The sequence below is a fragment of the Tupaia chinensis genome, unplaced genomic scaffold (assembly GCF_000334495.1).
Source record: "Tupaia chinensis unplaced genomic scaffold, TupChi_1.0 Scaffold000168_1, whole genome shotgun sequence".
Lineage (NCBI taxonomy): Eukaryota > Metazoa > Chordata > Mammalia > Scandentia > Tupaiidae > Tupaia > Tupaia belangeri.
In genome coordinates, this window is record NW_006159643.1 from 3,393,426 (window position 1) to 3,418,980 (window position 25,555).

Below are 25,555 nucleotides of genomic sequence, written 5' to 3' on the forward strand. Positions count from 1 at the left end.
AAGAAGGCAGAAGGGTTTAGAGCATGGAGAAACAAACAAGAGGTTTCAATATGCCAGTCTGGAAGACTCATATTCCTTCTGCCTGCTGTCCCATGGCAGGCATCATATACATGGGAACACCTACTTTTGAGAGAACCATGTAAATAAAGTCTTCTACATCCTTAGGATAGCAGCAAAACAGATTTGGTGAGGTACGAGAGCAGAATTGATACTCTCCAAATATCAATTGAATATGATAGCAGGCGTGCATGAGAATGGTAGTTTCAAAACAACCTGCTCCAGACCCATAGATCTTTCATTTGTTTGTTTGTTCTGCTTTGTTTTTTAATGTTGGTCAGTTGAAGGAAGTCAAAAATACATATCTCTATTTTCCTGATTCCCCAACACAAATGGTCAATAACAACAGCAGCAAAGAAGAAAAAGAGATGACATCTGTTTGTGTATATGCATACATGCTTGTGTGTATATGTGAAATCTAGAGAGAGATACAACCGCAGGTCACTAAAAGTGACTCACAAATACAGTACATTATGAACCAAAACACAGAAGGATTCTGAGAATAGAAGAAAACACAAGATCTTCTGTGGGACACAGAAATCTACAAAAAGGGACACACACCCTGAAGGGACCGCCCTATTAGTAATAACGAGATCTGGGGCACATAGGTTACATTTACTGAATCTTTCTCCACTTTGAAAAGCAGGAAACAAATTCCAGTTTGAATGAGAAGACATGCAAACCCCCAGTTTTTGCAGGAAGCAGGGGGCAGAAGTGGTGGGCTGGGGAAGAAATATATATGGCAATTGGCTTGGCAACCATTAATTGAGACAGCTGGAAGAAACAATTAAATGCTAAATCACCACAATGAGAACCTGCAGTATACAGGGCTGAACTGTGAATCACACAGCTCTCCAGCATATTCTGAAATGGGACTATGGAGCAGAAATATGCCCCTAAACAGATGGAACCACTGATTTGATTAGAACCAGGTCTGAAATAACAACTCAAAATGTAAACTGCTACAGTTCCAATTTATTCACCATGATTGCTTTTAGCCACAATTCATCAGCCACTACTTCTACTGGGTAGGACTTTTCCCTTCAAATATGAGTGATCTTTAAAAATAAGCTAAGCTGAAGACTTAAAATTATGGAAAGATATCATAAGAAAGATAGTTAAGAATCACAGTAACAGCAGAAAGCCTATAATATCAAACCAAAAATGTAAATATGCTAATATACATTATTTCAAAGAATTGGAATAAAGAATGTGTCTTTTTTGAGGTAATAGTTTAAAAAAAAACGCAAAAAAATAAAGAAGTGATAAGGCAACGACAACAAAAAATGGAAGTGTTCTGGTATTATAAGAAAAAAAGCTATGTTAGAAATAATACTAATTTCATAGATATAGGGGGAAATAGGGAAAAGGAGAATAAGCTAGACATACTTGAGATAAATGAAATACAATGGAGATAATAATGTAACAAGAGACATTCAGTGTGTCTGTGTGCTGAGGTATGAATGGGTAATGTGTTTGTGTGTTGTGGTTTGTATATGTATGTATGTGTGTGTGTATACTTAATAGCTGTGATAAAGAAGAAAGCAAATGAAAAAAATTAACTGGAAGACATAGAAGGAATAATTTTTTTTTACAATAAAGACATAAATATGTAGATTCAAAGAGCCTCTCCAGGCCAGCAGATGGCATAGTAGGTTAAGTCTCTGAAGTCCCACATGACCATCTCTGGTGTGAGTCCTGGACCCAGTGGCTTGAAAATCATACTGTGTGGGTGTGCGTGAGTGCCCAAGATTCATGGAGGAGAAGGGATTGCGCCATGGCCATTCCCAGGGGAGGATTTCTCACTTTCCTTCTCTCTGTCTCTGTCTGTGCAGTGAGCATAGGCACCTTAAGGCAAAAACCACTAAAAAGAAAGAAAGAGCCTCTCTGTGTTTTAGGGAAAAAAAAAAGTGTTACGCAGAGGGATTAACACTGAGACATATGTTGGTGACTATGCTAGGCCTTATGGATTAAATGGAGCACGTTAGTTACTTAGAAGTCGAAAATTCGGACTGGTTCAGATATCTGTAAACAGAAACAGTCCAGTAGATAGAATACAATACAGTCGTATGTAGTCAAGTTATCCCTTGACTACAGAAGGTTGATGGTGAGTCTCAAATCTCTTTACGCGAAGACCTAAAGATAAAGAAACAAGGAAATCAAGGTTGCAGAATAGAAAGTAAATCTCTAAACCATGAACATTCAGAAACAATTCAATAAAATAGCTAGAGAAGATAAAAAGAGGTGGCATAATGTATAAATATGCTCAATTCCTCATTTTTCTTAGTAGGGATTCAGAGCATATAGATTAAACTAGGGATCAATCCTCAAGAAAAAAATGATTTTAAGATAGTAAAATTTAACTGAGATGAACTTCTCTTTGAAATAAAAAAGTAGCAGTGTAAGTTCGTAAAGGGCTTTTTAGTTATATAGTGTATACCAGTTTCCTGTCATTTAAAAAAATCTGTTAGGTTTTAAGACAATTTTATCACTTTGTAATTTTTTTTCCTCCTAAGTTTGTTTCTTAATAATAAATGTGATTCTCAGGGAAATGACTATCACAGTAGTATTATACATTAAGTAATAATGATAATGACTTATTACATTAAGATTTCATAATTTTCTTCTTTTGATAGTGCTTCTCTAACTAATGTTTCTAATTTTTTCACTTTTTATCTTTTGTGGTTTCAATATTGTTGAGCTAAATGTGATCACTTTAGCAAAATATAAAATATTATTAACTTAATTGTTCTATAAAAGATACTTTATTTTAACAGCCATATTTCAGAGTTATATATCTTTGTTCTGAATTAACTAGCCCATTTTTTGTTATTGTTTTGTATTTTCATTGATGCTTCAACTTTAGAAAATTACTTCTTGCAAGTGCTAATGAGGAGTACATTTTTTCCAACAGCAAGCAAGGACTTAACTATGGAACTGTTATTAAAATTAATGAGTGTCACTGTTAGAACACAGTAAATCTATACCATTAATGTCTTCTAATTGTTAATCATCATTAAGGACTTAGAACATCATTATCATTATTTTTCCTAAGTTTTATTTGAACATTATTAGCACTAAAGAAAATTAAGAAAGAGTTAAGGTCTTAAATTTCTAAGTTGGTGATCCAGGATTAATTCAATTTTTTAAATAAATAGTATATCTTGAATTTTGCTGTATTGGAAGTTGCAACTAAAAATTGAGAAATATGTTACATAGATATCTATGAAAAGCAACTACTTTTTCGCCATAAGCTCTTGCACCTGGTGGTTTTGTATATTTCAAGTGACAGTCCCAAAGGACAAAAAAGCCTGTTTTATTATAATAGGTATTAATAGTTGTTAGCTGATTTCAAAAGAGTTTCATTATATTTTAATTCTAAGAATTAAAAGTGTTCTCAAATAAATTAAAAACTCCCCATAACTTCAAGTTCTCAAGTTGATATCATTTTAATGCCACCATTCACTTTAAACTCTGTTCAGCAAATTTGTTTAGCTTTGTCCTTTGTTTCTTCTGATTATCATTTAGCACGCTTAGGAAAGAGAGCAAAGACCCAAAAATCTTAACACCCCTGCCTCCCCAAGGTGATTTTAAGTGGGCACAGCTATCATTTTCCAGTTACTAATCCTTTTTCTATGAAGTGTATTATATAGTGGAAGTCCTTTTTCTGTCTCACAGGTAATAAAAAGTATTTTTACTTTCCACATTTCATCTGCAATGGCATTGGGTGGCTTTTAGCTCTAATTTGGAAGGGTGCATAAGATTCTGGAAGGCAGGAAAAATACCACGTTAAATCATAAAGAACTAGATTAGATATTTTATTCCTCTGTAAGTAAAGTAGAATATTTTACTGAGATTAGAGGAGAAAAATGCCTGGGTCCCACAGAAGACGCATCCTTATCTATTCCTGACCTCTCATTCACTATTGCTTGAAACTGTTTAGTTGACATTCTCTCAACCACTAATAGCAGCCATGATTGAATTTAAGATAAATACAAAGGACTGTTAGTTATTGTGAGTCAATGAAAAAACCAAAAAAAAGTCTTCTGTTCTTAGACGCAATGGACAACTGTTTAAAGACAGACAAAATGTGCTTTGTGTGTTGTGTTTGAACGAGACAGATGACGAGATAGTCCTCGGAGGGCGGAGTAAATCACCCCGTTGTCATTGTTTCCACAGTGTTGACCAACACGCTGCCAGGCGGGCTTCCCACTTCTGATTTAAATACATGATTCAGAATGACTTTGGAGGGTTGTGATACTCACGGATTTATGGCGCACTTGTATGTGGGATTCTCATCACTGTACAGCAACCCTGTCGTTTTTGTGACAGAGCCTGTTTGACTGGTTTAGGATTTATGGTGGAAATAATTCAGAACACAGTAATAATTTTCCCTTGGCAATTACACTACCATTTGGTACTTTGTCCCTAAGGGAAAAATGAATGCGCTGGGATCTATACATGAGTTTCGTAGCTTGATGTGGGGAACAAATCAAGGTCAGGATATAGATGCAGAACACACAGTTGCTCAATTCTAGGTCTGCTCGGAGGTGCTACTTCACAGTTTACAAAATACCCTCCCGTTTGCTGCCTTTTACCTTGCCCAAGGACCCTGAATAGCAAAGATTATTTTCCCCATGTTGTAAAGAAAGAAACCAAGACTGCAAATGTTGCCATTCTTGAAGTTTGTTATTCAGCTAATATTTTTAAGCATATATTGTATGAAGGCTTTATGGTACTTGCAGGGGATGTGGAGATAAATGAGGCTTAGCCCGTTTTTTAAAAACTATTTATTATGATGAATTTCAAATATATACAGAAAAGCTGGCAAGAGAGTATGTAATGAAACCCTGTATCCATCTCTCTGCATCAACAGCAATTTATTCACGGTCAGCCCTATTTCATATCCTCATCCAAATATTGTGAAGCAAAGTTTAGACATCAGATCAATTCATGAAAAATATTTCTCTATAGATCTCTAGAAAAATTATTTTTAATAGAATTATTTTATTTAATGTTATTTATTTACTTACTTATTTTTACATTTTTGACCTGAAAGGGACAGAGCAAGAGTGAAAGATAGAGAAAGCAAGCCACCAGGTCCAGGACTCAAACTATGGTTGGCCATGTGGGAGTCCAGCACCCTCAAACACCATGCCACCTGCCAGTCCCAAGAAATATTATTTTAAAGCATGACCACCTTCAAATGAACATTGCTCATCAATACCAAATGGCAGAAAAAGTTTACATTCCCAGTTGTCTCATAAATGCTGTATGCTTTCCACATTCTTTTTTTTTTTTACATTATGATTTGAATTAGGATATAGATAATGTTAATTTGTGATTACAGATATGTCTTTTAAAATTCTTTTTCTTTTTATTCATTTTATTGTCACTTACTGTATATTATTACAGCATGTAAAATGAATTTCTCCTCCAGAATACACTGAATATTGGCCCAATCAAAGATATTCCCATACTATGATATGAGTCCCCAGAGTCTGGAATTTTCTGGCTGCATCCCTGCTATGCACTCTCATGCATTCCTCTGTCCTTCCTATCACCTTTGAATTGGTCATTAAATCTGAAGCTTGATTCAGTACAGGTTTAGATTTTGGGCAAATATTTCAGAGATATATTTGAATATATTCCATGTTTATGTGTAGAACATGGCCTGGTGGTTAAAGTGGCTGGATCTTACAGCCACGGTTTGAATCCCAGACCTGGCAGCTTGAAAACATGCCTAGCAAGTGTGTTTTCATGCCCAAAATCCCAAAAGGAGGGGAAAATGGAGAAGAAGGGATCAAGGGGTGACTACACACCATGGGATGTGCTTTCTTGTCCTCCCCCTTTCTCTCTCTGGCAAGTCTGCAGCCTCTCGCAAAAATTAAACTAACAGATTAGTGGATAGTTAAATAGTTGTCTTTTTATGATATTTGCAGTTAATGCTACTTAATGTCTAGTTTTATTAAATCATTGCATGTTGCAAAACAGCGATTCCTTTTTCACTTGTAAATGCAATAGTTTTAGGAAAAACAAACAAACAAAAAAACTGACTCTCATTTGCTATTTGGTGACCCAGTGAAACAAGTTTTTAAATAAAGATAGGATAAATGATGAACTGTTTCCCGTATTTTTTAGTTTCAAAAATAATGAACAAGTTCTCCAGCATGCTCCATAGTGACCAATTATTTTGTTTTGATGTTAAGTATCATTTTGACCTAATAGACTTAAGTACATTTGATATGCTTCATTTAGTGGCAGTTCTTATTTTTATTGATACTACAAATGCTCTAACTTTGACCAATAGCTTCTTTAAAGTGGCTGCAGAGTTCAGATTCAGTGGGTTGCTATCACTTTGCTCGATAGATTCCTCCTGTCTCTTCTAGCTGCTGCCCTTAAACCTTTCCATGGAATCATCATTGCCTTTTCCATTGCTAAATTAGACTCTCAAGTTTTTGTTTATCTGTTTAAAAGATGCATTTAATTTTTGGAGTGCGATGCTGTCAAAATTACTAATGTTTGCATCATTCTAAAATTGTTATTATGGTTGTATGTTTAAACATTACCTAAGAGGAACCAGCAGATGGTATAATGGTTATGTTGCTGGACTCCTATGTAATTGACTGTGGTTTGAGTCCCAGACCGGGAGCTTAAAATTCATGCTGGGTGCATGTGTGTGCGTGTCCAAAATCCCAAGAAGAGAATGGAGGAGAAGGAATTGTGGTGTGGTCATCTTCCCTGACGAGTGAGTTTTCACTTTCAGTCTCTCTGTTTCTCTCTTTGTCTTCAGTGAGTATACGTGCCCTATAGCAAAAATCTCTCTAAAAAGAAAAAAAAAAGAATAAATAAAAAGAAAATTATGTAAGAAATTATAATGGCCTCATATGTGTATTGATACCTTCATTGGTAAACTGGAACAGGACTTGGTTTGGGGATTTCTTTTTGACATATTTGATTGAGGTAGGATGTCTTTGGGTTTCTTTCCAGGCACAGTCTGCCCAGCAATTATATCCAGAAAGCAATTTTCTCCATGGCTCATATACCATTATGTGTGTCTTTTACCTCTTTCTTCTCAGTCTTAGTATAGGACCTCCAAACCACTTTCCATGGTTTTAATTGTTTGTGTTTTTTTTTAATATTTATTTTATTTTATTTATTCACTCATTTATTTTAATTTGACCAGAGAGAGAGACACACAGAGAGAGAAAGAGAGAGGGAGAAAGTGAGAAAGGAAGCTACCAGGTCGAACTGTGATCTGCCATGTGGGAGTGTCCAGCCCCTTAACCATCACGCCACCTGCTGGCTCCCCATTGTTTGTGTTCTTATAGCACCCTGAGATGAAATATATTTCTGTTGTTTGAAGCATTCCCTCCTATATAAATTAAGGATCATGTATATGATTGCCTCCACCTTTCTTCTATAAATCACATCCTAGCCATCTATTTATTGGTTTTCCTATGTCAACAACTTCTAAAAGCAATGCTGTAATGTGTGCTCTTCGTGGAATATTGGAAGATTGTTGCTAACTGGAGTCAGAGTCTCTAGGCCAGACTCTGGATTGAGAGTGTTACTTGATTTATGATTAGATTGTGAATCCAAGAAATAGGGATCAGTGGTGAGAAAGTGGCTTCAGCAGTCATGGTCAAAAAAAAAAAAATCATAACCTAAAAGCTATTATCTACAATGCGTTCATTAGGGTCCCTCATTTTCAAGTCTCAGCCATGATCTAAATCATTCCCTCTGTTTTCATATGCTCTATCATGCTTTTCTTGTAAGACCTCCATGACTTCCAGTTGATATTGCCACATTCCTTTTTTCAGTTTTGCTTTCACTAGAAGATGGGGTGGAAAGAGAATTCAAAAGTATTAGCAGGTCTTTTTGGAATAGTGGAAAGAATATCACAGACTTGGGACTGGAAGACTGGGTTCAAATACCAGCCCCACCTTTATTTGCAGTATGATCCTGGAGGCATCAGGTAGCCTTTCTGAGCCTCAGTTTTGATCTGTAACGTGGGGATAGTAATATCGCCAATCTCAGAAGACTGTTCTGAGAATTTAATAACATACGTGTAAAGCACTGGCACAAGGACTGCCACACAGGGAATGCTGAATCTGAGTTAGCCAACACAGATAAGGGGGGGATAAAGTCCTTTTTTCCTTTGCTGTTCTACAAAAACTGGAAATATGCATTCATAAATGTATTAAGAATCACCATATAAAATAACTTTTAGCTTGATAATCAACTTTGGGTATTCCAAACAAAGAAAGTCATTCAGAATGTGTAAAGGCACTGTGTACAAACTTGATTATAACTCTGTTGTTTATAATAAGAAAAAAAGTATATAACCATAATAATAAACAATAGCGAACTATACTTACCTTATTTGGAATGGTTAGAGCCATTCCAAAGGTAATTGTGAAAAACTTTTAATATTAATATTATTATGTTAAATATACAAACTTTTAGTGCATTATAATGAAATCTATATAAAAAGCAACATTTTTGAGATAAGCATTAAACCAGAGGATACACAGTTATTTTATACCTTTATTATTTTTTAGGAGAGAGATTATTGCTATAGGGCACATGTACTTGCTAGGGAGACAGAGAGAGACAGAGACAGAAAGCAAGAAATCACGCCCCAGGGGAATGGTCACACCGCAATCCCTTCTCCTCCATTCTTCCATTGGGATCTTGGGCATGCACACTCATGTGCCTGGAATGAGTTTTAAGCTGCTGGGTCTGGGACTTGAACTGCAGTCAACTATGTGGGAGTTCAGTGACACAATCATTACACCATCTGCTGGTCCCTACCCAGTTATTTTTAAGCAGTTTGGTTCAAATTATGTTGTTTCTCTTTTTCTAATTTCCTATTTTTCATACATTTTTCCTAAAAAGCATGGGTCAGCCCATAGTTAAGGTGATTAGATCCCGCCAATGTTGCGGTTTAAGTCCTGGACCTGCCATCTTTTTATTTTTTTATTTTTTTGGAGAGGTTTTTCACTATAGGGCGCGTGCGCTCGCCAGACAGACAGAGAGACATAGAGACAGAAAGCAAGAAATCACCCCCCAGAGGGGATGGTCACGCCGCAATCCCTTCTCCTCCATTCTCCTCTCGGGATCTTGGGTACGCACGCACATGCGCCCGGCGTGAGTTCTAAGCCACCGGGTCCGGGACGTGAACCATGGTCGACTACGTGGGAGTCCAGCGACATAGCCATTACACAAACTGCTGGTTCCCTGGACCTGCCATCTTGAGAATATATGTGTGTGTGCGTGCCTAGAATCCTGAAAGGGGGGAGAAATGGAGTAGAAAGGATTGCAGCACGACCATCACCCATGGGGGGGTGCTCCTCCCCCACCACCTCTCTCTGGCAAGTGCACACACCCTCTGACAAACTGTAAACACAAAACAAAAAACAAAAAGTAGGAGCCATATAGGATGTTAGAAGTTTCACTGATTTATGAGCTTTTAGGTTAGTGATTTGATTTTCTAGACAGTAAACTCAACTTTTGCAAAATTCTCCTGGATTTTTAATTCCTTTTACTCCCATGTAGATCTTCAGTGCATTAGGTCACTGCCCAATAAGCAAAATTCCATATTAGCTGTAAGAATTGTGTTTTTCATGGGAATCATAAGCTAAGTGGATAATTTTTTCTGTACTAAATTCAGGGTATTTTCTATATTTAATTTATGGAATGGCTCTGCTAATTAACTCAAATTGGAACATACAGCTTTCTGTAAATAAAATACATATTCTTTTAAAAATGTATGTTTTGCTTAAACAATTTATCCGTCACCTTCCCAAACTATTTAATTCTGTTTTGCAACAATAAATAGTGCATGGACAAACTTCTGAAATACTTTTATTCTGGTATCACCATAAGAAACTTTCTAAAGCAAATCACATGCACAGCTTATCTTAAAAAATTATAGTCTCTGTTTTCATGCCATCTATTCTACTCACTAAGAATAGTCTGTATAGTAAAGGTGGATAAACTAAACTTATATTTCACTTTGTTCTCATCTTGAAAGTCCACATAGCACATTTGAAGTTCACTCTCCACAGCTTCCAGTTACCCTTTTAAAGCATAAATTAGATCATATCAATTCCTAGCTCAAAACTTGTGCTGCTTTTTCATTGCACACAGAATCACTAGGTCTCTGCAGGGGAAGAGCAGGAGTCATGGGTGGGACCATCTTCTTCCACTGAGTCACCTTCCAGGTGGATGAGAATGAGAATGAGAATATCATATCATCTTGGGGCAGGGCAACCAAAGTGATTGATGAAATGAAGGAATTCTCTCCATCTGATTTGAAGACACTGTGATACTCTACATTTAGAGTGCCTCCATCTCTGATGAAGACTTATAAAGAAGAGAAGCTTTGGAGCTGATTGGAACAAGCCAAGAAAAGATGTGGAGGTCACATATGACCAAAGGAAGGCTAAGAACTAGACTGAGAGTGAGGCTGTTGCCAATGAGCTCTTCTTCAGAGAGGACATCACATAGAGGAGGGATGCTCCATGTCAGAGTACCTGGCTAAACAGCCAGAAGAGAAAGACCAGGTGAGAAAGAAGCAAGGACACATTTTACAGAAAGCAGCCAGCCATACTGGAGGAGAGGAGTCCAGAGTGCTATAGTTACCATGGAACAAGATCAGACAGCTGTCAAAAAGGTGGAAACAAAGTTCAATCAGCTTTGTCTCCAGTCCGTGCTGATCTGTAAGCCATGTTCCCCGGTTTTACCACCAGAACTCCTGGCAGACTCTCAGCTGCTCTGTGCTGGCCAACCAGTGAATGCTCTGGTTCATCAAGCCAAAGAGCATGCTTGAGAAGAGGAGAAAATCAACTTTCGGAACAAGCAAAACTCTTTCAACCTTAATTCCAGAGATGGAACTTTTTTTTTTTTTTCCTTTTCCTAAGAATAAATTACCCATTTAAAGACAAGAAAAGAAGCACCAAAGAGTGGATTCAAGAGAATCATCACATTTTGATCAACAACAATTTGAAAAGGGCATTCTCTCTCCCTTTTTACCATTTATTCAGCTTCTGTTGACCACAAACTCTTTCTCTTCTGGTCATGCTCCATAACTTGGTGACTCTCCACTCTAACAATGTTAAGCTATTTGGAGTGGAAAAGAGAGGGGAGAAAAGAAATTTGGGGGCAAGTATGCTAGATGGAATTGTCTAGGCCATGGCAGTTTGCTTTCTTTTTCTTTTCTTTTCTTTTTTTTTATTAATTTTCTTCTTTCTTTATTTTTAATTTCTTTTTCTTTTGTCTTTGTATAAGAGCAATTTCATTATAACTTATTATGGTGATCATGCAAGTAAAAAGACAAAAAAGAGAAAATATACCTCTTGCTGGATTGATGTTTATGATTACAGGTGAAATAAGGCAGTTTAAATACTTTTCTCAATGTTAAGGCCACGTGGACTTGTAGATTTCTTCCTTACAGTGAATACTGACATCTTCACTCCCTATCAATAAAGAATAAAATGGGACCAGCAGTTAGCGTAATGACTATGTCGCTGGACTCCCACGTGGTCGACCGCGGTTCGTGTCCCGGACCCGGTGGCTTGAAACTCACGCCGGGCGTGTGTGCATGCGTGCCCAGGATCCCGAGAGGAGAATGGAGGAGAAGGGATTGCGGCGTGGCCATCCCCCCTGGGGGGTGATTTCTCGCTTTCTGTCTCTCTGTCTCTCTCTGTCTGTCTGGCGAGCGCACGAGCCCTATAGCAAAAACGTCTCAAGAAAAAAAAATAAAAAAATAAAGAATAAATTTACTGGAAAAAAAAAATCTGAAGTCCTTATTATTTAAGGACCTTCATGATCTAGTTGCCATAACTTTTTGCAGCCTTCTTCCCTATCCTCTGCCTAACTCCACTGTATCCACAAGGACCTTGTGTCATTCTTCCAACATTCCACATTTGTTCTGTTAGTTGTTAGTTTTAGAACCTTTGAACTTGCTATTTCCGCAATCAGAATTCCCTCCTCTAAGATCTGATCACCTTGTCTTCTCCCTCTATACAGGTGTCGCCTTCCCTAGCCACCCTATTGTAATCATTCTGCCCGCAATTCTCATTGCCCTAACTTTGCTTGCTTTCCTTTCATAGCACCTGGGAGTCCACCATGTATTTATTTGTGTATTAAGTCTAATGTGATAAATGCCATGAAAGTGACACGTAAACAGACGTTCAAGGAAGAAAGGAAGCATTTTACCCAAAGTGGCATTTTGAGAGGCAGCCTCATGTGGAGGAAGCAATAGGAGCTTTCTTGTCAGTCCTGGCTTTGAGTCCCAGCTCTGCCACTTCTTTGCCAGGTGTGCTTGGCAAGGTGCTTATTTTACGTAAATGTTAGTTCTGTTATCGTTTTTTAAAAAGGGCATAATTGTAGTAATTATGATGCTTACTATTACTATTCTTAAGAATAGTACACTGAAGAAAACTTAGAATATCTTTCCAAAACATCATAACTGGTATATAGCGTGTCCTCAATACATAATCATTTAAAATTATTAAGTTAATAGATTTCTAGAAAACTATTCATTGACTTTGGCTATAAAGCTTAGGTATTTTCCCCCTTTTTGCCAAATGGCTTGTGTCTATGAGCTCTCCTAATTAGTGGGCAGATATAGAACTTGTTTTTAAACACTGTTATGTACCTGGAAGACCCTCTATATTAAGATGAGGTTTGATTTCTTGTGAAACTGTGTTTGAATATGAAGTATGGAGAGGAAAGTCTTTTGTTATGGTGGTGGTAGTGAAACTGTGCAGGTTGAACAGTTTATGTCTGGATGTTTTATTTTTGGTTATTTAAATGTTTACTAAAGAATTGACCCTGGGAATTAGCCTTGCCAACTTATTTCCTAGTAGCAAGAAATTTCGAAGCCCTCCATCAGTTTATCTAAATGTATGGTGTAAATAACACTATAGCTTGTAAGAATGTAATTTTCTGATCAAAGCAAAAAAAGCGGAGATGTTCATACATTGCCTCTGCTTTCATACTGGCTACAGAACTTTTATTTTGGCATTGACTGGCTCATCTAAAACTATTGGCAAGATAGCAATGACATTTTAAAATGTGTATCATTAATAAAAATAATGAGAAAAATATTATAAATATTACACTAATGGAATTTTTTCATACTGCTGCTATATTTTAACCTTTGAAGATGCTCAATTTTTAAAAAGTGTGCTTATGCTTAAGTTTTAGTATGCTTGCCAAATGCTACCTTTTCTTAAGTGCTATGACATTATTGCCATAATTCAATTTAGTTTAAGGAACATTTATTGATTGTCTGTTTTGTGCTAGGTTCTCCATTAGAGAGTGAGGATAAAAAGATGAGTAAAACTCATTTCATTTTCTTAAAGATCTAAGTTCAGTAAATGAGAAATAAAATATTATAACAAAATTATTACCATTATGATAGTTATGAATAAAGATAGCAAGGTATTATTTGAGCCCAGAGAATAGATATCCATGTCAGTTTCAGGAGAAGCCTTCCATGGAAGAGAAGGAGCAAGAGGAGGAGGCACTATGGGAACTTTTTCTGCGCAGTTATTCACAGTCCTAATTTTATGGACTATTGTTAAGAAACTTCCTCTTTCATCTACTCAGGCAAAGGTTCAGCAATGCTCAAATTACCTTTATTTTCTTAGGAATTGACCAAATAGACCACTGGTTGACAGAGATAACTCTCCCATCTTTTTCTCTTTTTATTCTGTGGTACTGCAGGGACAATCACAGTTTCCCATCTGTATCATAGTATGTTCCCACAAAGAATATATAAAAGTTGGGACCAGCAGACGGTGAAATGGTTATGTCTCTGGACTCCCACATAGTTGACCATTGTTCGAGTCCCAGACCCAGTGGCTTAAAACTTATGCCAGACATGTGTGAGTGTGTACCCAAGATCCTGAGAGGAGAATGGAGGAGAAGGGATTGGGGGGTGGCCATCCTCCTGGGAAGTGATTTCTCACTTTCTGTCTCTCTGTCTCTCTCTGTCTTTATGGTGAGTGCACGTGCCCTATAGCAAAACTAGATCTTTCTCAATAAGAAAAAATTTATGAAAGTCTTTCCATAATGAACAATAAAGAATAACAGATAAAATCTAGTAAACTTTTTAATTAAGCATTTCAGTAAGTGCTTTACAAATCAGCCCTAAGGGACAGTGATAGTGTCTTCTGCATATAATGTGAAATATGTAGTAGACTATTTATTGGCTTTAAATGAATACTCAATTAATGAAGGGTGTGTATGATCTGGAAGGTCTGAAGATTGTGCTTACCTCCTACGTCCACAAGTTTCAAGGACCTATGAGTGGGAAAAAAAAAACTCACAGTAAAATAGATTGTGTGTAATCCACCCATCTCAGTAGATTTAAGTGTTAACATCGCAGGAATTCAGAGTGTTTTATTAAAAGCTGTTCTGGATCTTAGGTGAAAACAAAGTCAGCTAAGATCGGAGAATTTCAACATCAGCTAATACAGTCTCTTTTTAATCTCCTTCTTTTAAAAATACTCTCTTGCATGCCTGAAGATATATTTCATTGCAAGCCCCAGTAAATTGGAAGAGGAGGGAAAGGAGGGAAGGGTAAGTGTGTGTGTAGGGCTGGAGGAGGGGAGGAGTAGCTGTGTAGCTGGATATGGAAAATCTTTTATCTATTTCCTTAACATTCTTCGTGTGCCTCTCTTCTCATTGTCTTTACTTTGATTCCTAAATCATTTCTTATGCCACCCACACATAAACAGCAGAAATGATAGATAACATCTATAATCTCTCCCTCAGATATTAATGAGACACACTTAATTTTACATAAACTATTCTTTGAATTTGCTTTTTTTTTTTTTTTCCCTATTTTTCCAGCAAGTTTTCCCAGTGACAATGCAAATTTAGGGAAAGTGCATTTCAGCATCAGGACCCTAAGTGTGCTCCCTGCTGGGCTGATTACTTGGAGCTAATGTAGTGTCCATTCACTAGATTCCACACACTCCCCTATATTGATTGCATTATCAGTAGTAGTAATCACAGATTTCATTACCAGCTAATTACACAAACACACATCTAAGCTAGGTAACTTATTCACCGGCATTATCTCTTACATTCTTAATTTTGGGATGAAGCTGATCACCCTGTCGTCCAATTAAGTGGAGCAATATATTTTGGCCTAGTAGGCTTAAATGCAAGTATATTGAATTATGTCCTAAGTAATTACTTACGTATGTTTGTAACAAAGCAGAATAAGGGCCATTTGAGTTTCTTATTCTATCTGAATTTTGTTTCTTATTCTGTTTGAGGATTACATTTGAGAAGGTTAATTGCTTTAAAAAATAGACCCAGAAATTTGGATCAAATATTGCAGAAGTTATTCCCTGCTTACATTGAGACTGGTGTGAGAGCTGACACTTGGCCATGCAGTTGTCTGGGGACCTAGGCAGATTGTGGATATATTCAGTACAAGACTTTCAAGGTCACCTGGATGATTCACTCCAGGGAAAAAGAACATAAATGCATTAATGGCAGGTGTCTACAGGCAATGCCAAAAGTGAAGCACATTCATATTTTATTGGGTAGATCTTAGTTACATAACCATGCCTAAATATTAGGAAGACTGAAAATTATAGTCTGTCCTAGGAAGAAGACAAGAGAATGGATTTTGGGGAGTAGTTAGCAATTTCTGCTAATTAGGACTTAAAACAGAACTTACTACATTTCTCTATTCAATGAATACTTGTTTGTCGTTATTGGGAACTTCAATCAGACTCGCTTTTCTTTTTTCTGTTTTTTAAAATTTTTTACAATAAGCCAGATATCTTATAAAAGTTAGATCTAAGCCCTACCTCTTAGATTTGTGAATATCAAGCAACTGAAAAAAGGGAGAATATAAAATCACAAAGAATTTTTCAAGTTTGTCAAATGAATTGTGCCCATGTAATTATAATTCTTTTTTCAGCAGGTTAAATTATAGATTTATAGGCTAGAATAAAAGGTTTGGGGGCTCAAAAGGTATCTTCTAGTTCATCCTTTTTATTATATAAACAAGGAAATTGAGAGCTAGAGATTTAATTGCATGCCTAACTGTACAAAAAGTGTTAGTGGGAGAGTCAGGTTAGGCTCTTTCTCAAGTCTAAGTCTCTTTCCATAATATTGTTTGTCACTTTCTTTGTTTGCAGTTATATAACCCACAAAGGAAAATCTGTAAGTTACAAGTCTATGAAAAAATGTCCATCTATTTGTATAGATGAAGTAAGAAACAACAAGTTGTTATTGAAATAGGACTATCATGTCTACATCTGTATCTGGGAAATATATCCAAACAGCTTTCTAGAATTTCTAAACTTATCTGAAGATCTGTAATAAACTAGCTACTTACTAAAGGTTATTTTTTAAACAACTATATTACTCTTCTTTTTCTTCAACAAAATAATAATGACTTCTAAATAAATCTTCAAGTTTATACAATCCAGGACCAGCAGTTGGCGTAATGGCTACATTGCTAGACTCCCATGTAGTTGATCATTGTTCAAGTCCTGGACCTGGTGGCTTAAACTCATGCCGGGCACATGTGCATGTGTGCCCAAGATCCTGAGAGGAGAATGAAAGAAAAGGGATTGTGGCACAGCCATTCCCCTGAGAGGGGGTGATTTCTCGCTTTCTGTCTCTCTGTCTCTCTCTGCCTTTCTGGCAAGTGCACGTGCCCTATAGCAAAAACCTCTCAAAACAAAGTTTATATAATCCATGACATATGTGAAAAGGATATATATGTGTGATCACTATATTAATTAATATTTAGAATTAAAAGCTCATGGGAAATACATTACAAAATCTGAAATATTGTAAAATATATTTCTTGTAAGAAAGCCAATAAAAAAATTTAAAAAATAGAAAGTACTATTCTTGGAGCCAGCAGCTGGCATGGGGTTAAGGCACTGGACTCCCACATGGCCCACCATAATTCGAGACCTGGATCTGGCTTGAAAATCATGCCAGGCACCCATGCATACATGCCAGAAATCCTAGAAGGAGAATAGAGAAGGGAGTGCTGTGTGTCTATGTTCCTGGGGGGGGTGATTTCTTAGTTTGCCTCTCTCTGTCTCTGTTTCTCTTTAGTGAGCATATGTGCCCTCTAGGAAAAAAAAAAAAAAAAAAAAAAAAAAAACCTAAAAACGAAACAAAAAAACAACTATTCTTTTACTGTGGGTGAAAAACTCATGAGTGAGAAGTTTAACTATTATTTGGATGCTATACTAGAGAAGGTTGCTGAGTCTGGACTAATGAGCAGGAGGTTGTTTGGCAGCAGGAGCAGAGCAACGCCTAAATCAAACGAACTTGTTTCGTGAAGCTCTTCCGGCAGTGATTCTGACAGTGAAGATGACAAGAAGTTGAAGAGGAAAAAGCAAGTTGCTCCAGAAAAACCTATAGAGAAGCAAAAGACTGGTGAAATTTCTAGAGCTCTGTCCTCTTCCAGAGACGCAGCAGCAGCAGAGATGGTAACATGTTTCAGATTGGGAAAATGAGCTATGTCAGTGTTCGGGATTTTAAAGGGAAAGTTCTAATTGATATTAGGGAATATTGGATGGATCCCGAATGTGAAATGAAACCAGGAAGAAAAGGTATTTCTTTAAATCCGGAGCAATGGAGCCAGCTGAAGGAACAGATTTCTGACATTGATGATGTAGTAAGAAAACTAATGTCCGAACTGTATAAAACCTGTACAGTTCTAGTTGTTTTAATCTGTCTTTTTACATTGGCTTTTATTTTCTAAACGTTGTTTTCCAAGCTGCTGTATATTTGGAGTGCAGAACAATTTGTAAGATGAATACTTTTTTAAAATGTGCATTATTAAAAATGTTCCAAGCAAAGCTAACTGTCAACTTTATTAAGGATTGCTCTGTGCCCAGTACCTCGTGTAAAATAAAATCAAGTAATACAATCTAAAACTAACAAAAGAGAGAGAGAGAAGGTTGCTTATTTAGTAGTTGTCATCATAGTCTAATCTCATGTTATTTCTATAAAGATGTATACAATGGAAATTGCACAGGAAAAGTAACACAAATCTAGATATACTTAAATCATACACCTTTAGGAAATTCTAAAACTGTGAAATTTGGAGTTATCTCACCATACACTCATGCTCTGCATAGTGATAGTATGGTCAACTATGATCACAGAGACGCTGGCGATCCTGTAAGATTATAATAGGTCTAGCACACTACAGCCTAGGTCTGTATATACCATCTGGGTTTGTGTACATACACTCCATGATGTTTGCACAAGGCAATAACCTTGCAATGCCTTCCTCAGAATGAATCCCTGTTTAGCCACTCACAACTGAATTTATTTATATCATATATTAACTATGGTTGATCTTACAGCATGGTTGAATCAAAATCATTAGATTGACCCAGATTTTGTTTGTTTTCCTTCAAAGGAAAACTGAAGCACAATCTTCTAAACTGGTTTTTGTTGTAAACTTTAGAAACACAGCTATAAGCTAATATTCAGCTATAGAGTAATTCCTGTTTTTCACATTGAGTGAGAACTAAATAATTTGGCAAACTTATTTTAAGTGAAGATGAGAAAAGACTGCTTCCCCCCTGTCTACCTTCCACCATGCACAAATAAAAAGGTCTCTTTAATTTTGTGATGCAAAAGAAGTGTGAGATGTAGATAAGGGGCATGACCAGACTCGGTTACTTTCATGCAGCCTGTCTCATGTTTAATCTGCATTCAGTTGATTTTTGCCTTCTTCTGTTTAGATTGCTATGACAAAATACCTTGGACTTGTTAATTTATAAACAGACCATTTTTCCAACAGTGCTGGAAGCTGGAGGTCCAAGATCAAAGCTCCAGAAAATTTACTTCCTGGTGAGGGCTTGCTGTCTGGTTCAAATGTGGTGCCTTGAGGTGCCCTTACCTGGCACTGTAGAGAAAGGCTAAAGGAGCTGTTTGAACCCCTATGTAAGGGCACCACTCCCTTCATGATAGGGCGGCCTTCAGACTTAGTCACTTCTCAGAGGCCCTACATCGTAATTCTGTCACACTGGATATTAGGTCTCAACCTATACATTTTGGAGAGACATTGAAACATAGTAATTATTAATATACACAAATCTAGCAAAGTGTATAATTATTAATATAAAAAGCCAACAGAATATCAAGACTAAGACTCTCTTGTAACATATACTGTAGACTGTCATTTATAGTGCTTTGATTTTATAAGGATTTTTATGCAATATGCTATAGAATGGACATATAATTATTCTTTTAGGCTTTTAGTTGGATATTGCTTCTTAAATTATAGAGTATGTATTCCAAAATTTTTAGAGGCTACATTTTAGTATTTTTAGATGAATCTTATATTGGTCCTCAAGGTAACATGTCCTTTTTTTTTGTTGTTTTTGTTTTTTGCTTTTGTTTTTGTTTTCGTCTTAGGGTGCATGTGTTCACCAGAGAGAGAGAGAGACAAAGAAAGACAAAGTGAGAAATCACCCCCCAGGGGGGATGGACACACCACAGTTCCTTTTCCTCCATTCCCCTCTCAAGACTTTGGGCACACATGCACATGTACCCAGTGTGGTTTTCAAGTCACCAGACCCAGGACTCCAACTGTGGCTGGCCTTGCAGGAGTCCAGTGCCTAAATCACTAACCTACCTGCTGGCCCCCACAACATTTTTTTAAAAGGAAAATCGTAAGAAGGAAGCATCTATTCTTTTAACATCTTTGTAATTTGGACTCTATTAAAATCTACCTCTGATTTGATAGGTATTATGGAAAGCAATGGTTATTTTTTTAAAACAAAAAGCCAGGTTTGAAAACATGGATAGATTGTAATCTAACACAGATACTGTCAAAACTGTAAACTGCCAGTTTATTTTGATGATCTTTTTAAAAAAATGTATGTTAAATATTGTTACACAGGACTGCATACAAGTAAATGCAGGAAAATGAAGTTACATTTCAATGAACAATTATTTTCAATTATTTGTGTCCTCTAAAGACTTTCTAGGATGGAAAAACATCTAGGGTTGGTTTTGTTCGTATTCCATAATGTTTCCCTCTTTTAGAGACACACATTCAATGTTTTGTGTTCATGCAAATTTTTAACTCTCTAACTGCATGTATTAAGGGACATTGGCACCCTCAGTAGGACTATATTTAAAAAGTGAGTAGTTTTATTTTTATAGCACTAAGCACACTTTCTTTACACTGTGATGAATCTTGCTTTCTGCCTTTTATTTGCATAAGTAAAATCTTCCTTTTTGCATTATCGTGTATCTTTTCTGCATATAATTAACATTAGTCTTTTTTGACGATGCAGGGCTGGCTATTTGCCTCAGAATATTCCCCTGGAGATTATCAGATACCTGTCTGAGGAAAAGGATTTTCTTCCTTGGCATGCTGCCAGCCGAGCTCTTTATCCTCTAGATAAATTACTGGACCGAATGGAGAACTACAATGTCTTCAATGTAAAAAGATATAATTTCATCTTACTTTCAAAAGAGAAACCGTTTTCTCATTATCTCCAATACATGCAACTATCCTAAATTATTTTCATTCCTTCTAGTTTGTGTTACAATTTTTGTCTTGATTTTCTGTACAGAACTAATGACAATTATTTGAAGAAAAAAAATTTAATGCAAACAACTTTTGTTCCGGTCTACAAGTGTCCGTTTTGCTTAAATGGTTCAGAATTTAAGAACATACATGCCATATACTTAAAGTTCACACTTATTTTCAGAGTTAAAGGGCTCTGTGTTCACAGAAGACTTAACCTGAGAAGAGGGATCCCAAAGATCTTAATGGAATAGAGACGGTTTCAGTACAGATTCTTAGTCATTATTTTTATCCAGAAGGGCATAGTGAATTCAATTCACTTCCTTAATTAACAAGGATAAGATCAACATTGAGGCAAAAGCCCATTCATAATTGGGTCCAAGGGAATACAGGAGAGTAAACAACAGATAATCCAAATAGACATGAAGACATGACGAACATTCCAAAATGTTACCTGACCAGATTTGCTAACCTTGAAGCTCAATAAACCAAAATTGCACTGCTAACTTCACCTGATGTAGTCATCATTTCGAATAATATTAGGATTAAGTACTGCTAATGAGCTCCCGAGTCCTGTCTTTCTTACCACTGTGCTTTCTTTCACCTTTGCACACTATTTGTTTTCCTGTAGCATTGTAAGGCCTTGACCTATATTTTGTAAAATCATCCTGCTTTTTTTTTCTTTTAATTTTTACCAGTGGATACAGTGGATACATACATTCTGTCTCTATCCCTCCTTTCAGTAATTTGGACATGCATGCACATGTGCCTGGAAAGCAATGGTTAGTGGATACATGTATTTGCAGGAGACAGAGAGAGAGAGACATGGAGAGAGAGACATTCTGTCTCTATCCCTCCTTTCAGTAATTTGGACATGCATGCACATGTGCCTGGAAAGCAATGGTTATTTTTTAAAACAAAAAACCAGATTTGAAAACATGCATAGATTGTAATCTAACACAGATACTGTCAAAACTGTAAACTGCCAGTTAATTTTGCTGATCTTTTCTCTGTTTCTCAAGCCACTGGGTCTGGGATTTGAATGGTGAAGTTGGCCAGATGGGATCCAGCTGACTTCACCACCATGCCATAGGCTGGCCTAATCACCCTACTTCTTATGATGTACTGACTCTGCTAATTAACGACACATTTGAAATGACTGAAAACCTGATTGCCATGCCATGGAATCTGTCAATTAGAGATATATGTGTCTATTAACAAATAGTCTTAAGGCTATCAGTTACTTTTTTCTTACTCTAAGTCTACAGGAAAGCAGCTCTATTGTAATTTTTTTTTTAAGGGAATAACCCTGGTTTGACTGTTCATCATTGTTAATTTTGTCTACGCCTTTACAACAGACATGTAGATAAATGGGTTATTAAAGATATCATTTTTACCTGCTAGAAAGACTTTTACACTTTTTCTTCTTAACACAGAGCCACTGCAGTATTAAAACTTCTGCGAAAGTAAAATCCATTTTTGTATGTATTTGTACTTTAGAATAGCATAGCATGTCAGAAAGCTCATTTTCAGTAAAAGTTAAGAATTGCTTTTACTGTAATTTCAGTGCTTTCATTCCTTTGACAAAATTCAAGGACCACATTACAGTGAGGGAGAGCAAGATACATCGATGCTGATATTCAAATATATCATTAGCTGAATGGATTGTTGACTTTGAAATGCCATCTCATTACAGTGGAGTACCCGGTGTATCTCAGCTTCAACCACGCCAGGCTATTGCCCGGACCAATGTAACAGTTTTGCATTAAATATACTCTATTGACATAAAATGGATAAATATCTGATAATCATTTTCATAAAATGTAGCTACATACATTTGTGTATATATATATATATATATGAACACATACACACACACGTACTCTTATTAATATTCCTCATTTTTCTCATTCTGTTACAAAAAATTATTTGATATATTTAGTAGTACAAATTACTTGTCATTCAATAGGAAGAGAAGAATAGAATTCTACCATTCTAATAGTATTTACCCTTATTTTGTATGTTTGGAATACTAAAATGAGTAAAATTATTGTAAAGTCTTATCCCTGTTATTTTTCTGATGCTTAAAAGTAGGCACACATAAAAAATATTTTAATGATATTATATAAATTTTATTGATATCATGGAAAAGTTCGAAACTGAAGATATCTTTCTTTCTTATTCCTCTCCTTCCATTCAGGAATATATTTTGAAGCAAGTGGCAGCAGCGTATATCAAGCTCGGATGGCCTAAAAATAATTTCAATGGCTCTCTTGTTCAAGCATCCTACCAACATGAGTACTGCTTTATTTTCTTTTTGTTCTCCTCTTTTCCTCTGGAGCTGTACAATAACATACTATTTGTCCCATTGTGATTTTAGCAGTATGAGACGGTTTTTCTTTCATTCTGCATCTTAGATTCCTAGGAGAACTGTTACTGGGTAGCATAGTTTCCAGCTTTCCACTGCCTGATACTGACTGAGAACAAGGGCATTTTCTTGCTCTATTTGAATTTATCTTAAAATAAAAATAATGGATCATTATTCATGAATTAAATTAATTGATAATATTGAGATGAGCAGGCATGCCCCTCACTGTAGTACTGTTCAGAGAGAAGACTTTGACTGAATTTAACTTTTACTCTACTTCATTGTCTCAGCCACATGCGATCTAGAGATCTTTCAGTATTTTGTGTTAACAATTTACTTATCGACTGTTTAAGGAATGAGTCCCCCAGATTTTCTCTCCAGATAATAATACGGCTTTTATTTATTTATTTTCCCTTGTAACGCTCTCCAGAGAACTACGACGAGAAGTTATAATGCTGGCCTGTAGTTTTGGCAATAAGCACTGTCACCAGCAGGCATCCACACTTATTTCAGATTGGATTTCCAGCAACAGGAATAGGTAAGTTGAACCAAACCCCGTGTTTTCTGATATTATTTAACACCGTTTTCAGATTCATCATGGATGTATTCTATTTATTAGCCAGAGAAAAGCTAGACGAGAAACAAAAAGAAAAACAACACAGGAAACTTGTTTCAGGTTCACGGTTTACAAGGCAACATATGAAAGCCACAGTACGCTTTCTTTGGATGTTTTCTCCGTGTTTGAGGTCATCTTGCTTCATCTAGGCCCTAATTCTTTATAGAAAAAGTGTCACTTTATTTTAAGTTTCGTAAGCTCTGCCATTTTGTAAGAACAAAATAATTAAATTTAAGCCAGAGTTTTGAAGGTTCTTTAAAAGGTTGTGGTACTTATTCATAAAACAATTGCTATCACATGCTATAAGCCAAATAGCATAAAAAATACCCAGAAATAGTGCAAAACGCTGTACAAGGGCTCTTCAAGAAGTTCACAGAAAATAGCACCAAAAAATTAGGAAGAGAGATCTTTTGCTTTTCAGTGACCATCGACAATGACTAAGTTCACAGAAAATAGCACACACACACACAAAAAAAAATAGGAAAAGAGATCTTTAGCCTTTCAGTGACCATCGACAATGACCTTAGACTTGAATCTTATCTTGTAATATTAAATATAGTATTCTAATACATAATACAGGATTAAAATTATTTAATAGAATTCAAGAAAAAATTGAGCTATACGTCACTTGTTAATGAAATGAATCCTAAAACTCAAAGATTATTGGTGTTCTTATTATAATGCTTTAAACCTACAAAATGTGTTTTTTTTTTAATATTTATTTCTGAAGGCCTTTATAGTCTGTTTATTCCTTATAGTTTGCGTAGCCGATGTCCACTGCACTCCAGTATCTGGCCTTCATTTTTTTTTTTTTTTTGGAGAGGTTTTTTGCTATAGGGCGCATGTGCTTGCCAGAAAGAGAGAGAGACAGAGAGACAGAAAACGAGAAATCACCCCCCTGGGGGATGGCCATGCTCCAATCCCTTCTCCTCCATTCTTCTCTCAGGATCTTGGGCACGCATACACGTGCGCCCAGCGTGAGTTTAAGCCACCAGGTCCGGGGATCGAGCCGTGATTCCAGCAAAGTAGCCATTACGCTAACTGCTGGTCCCTCTGGCCTTCATTTTCAACTAAAGTCAGTTAGGAAGAAATAGGAGCCTGTAGGTGACAATTTATTCAGATGATAATATTTTATGTGCAAAGGACTTGTCTCTGGTGTGAGTGCTCAGGATGATACCATGGGCCACAAAGAAAGGGACTTGTTCTGAGTAAATAGACCAGTCAATGTAATCTACTTATGGAACAAATTGTTATTTTCTTCATTAAGTGTTATTTAGGTTTAAATTTAATATCTAACTGACTCTAAATCAAGGGATATCTATTGTGATTTAGAGGTCTCAGGGGGAAATTTTTCACTGCATTATTTACTAATTCATCTCAGCATTTCAGCTTCTGTAGTGTTTTTCTATTTGCCCTTGAAGTTAATTGCCTCTAGTCTGGGTAAGAAGAAAAATAACTTATCACTGTTGTCTATCAATTGATCCATCATATATTTGAAGACAGTGATTAAATCCGTCATAAGTCTGTAGAACCAAAGTGTGCTCCTATTTTAAACTTTTACTAATGATTGTCCTTTTTTGCTATCTTCTGAAAATTATTATATTAGGCCAGAAATAGTTATGCTATTTTTTTCTATCTTTTACCACCTTCTTCAATTCTAACACATTAATAAATAGGCCATGGAAACAAATATTAATACAAAATAGATACATCCAAGACTTTATTAAGATATACACCATATATACACATGGGGAAAATGATGAAATAGTTTATTACAAAATGTAGTCTCTACTTTTTTTCCTTTTGCTTTTGTTTGCTTCTGTTCTTTCTTTACTTTGCTACAAATACATGCTTTTTCTCAAAACTGATAATTGTTTTTTAACCCATTAATGAATTTATGGGTTATAACATATAGTGTTGAAACATAGTAAATTGGGCTTATTCCATTATA

The 25,555-nt window shown here is 36.2% G+C and overlaps 1 protein-coding gene and 1 pseudogene across 1 annotated transcript in view; both read left to right on the plus strand.

The window, feature by feature from the left end:
* Positions 1 to 25,555, plus strand: part of TRHDE (thyrotropin releasing hormone degrading enzyme) — a 427,616-nt gene that overhangs the window by 367,484 nt on the left and 34,577 nt on the right. The window contains exons 14-16 of the mRNA XM_006146207.2: positions 20,385 to 20,532; positions 22,821 to 22,918; positions 23,419 to 23,526. Of these exons, the coding sequence (XP_006146269.1) occupies positions 20,385 to 20,532; positions 22,821 to 22,918; positions 23,419 to 23,526 (354 nt within the window). The remainder of the gene's footprint in view (positions 1 to 20,384; positions 20,533 to 22,820; positions 22,919 to 23,418; positions 23,527 to 25,555) is intronic.
* Positions 17,241 to 17,827, plus strand: LOC106734635 (activated RNA polymerase II transcriptional coactivator p15 pseudogene; annotated as a pseudogene).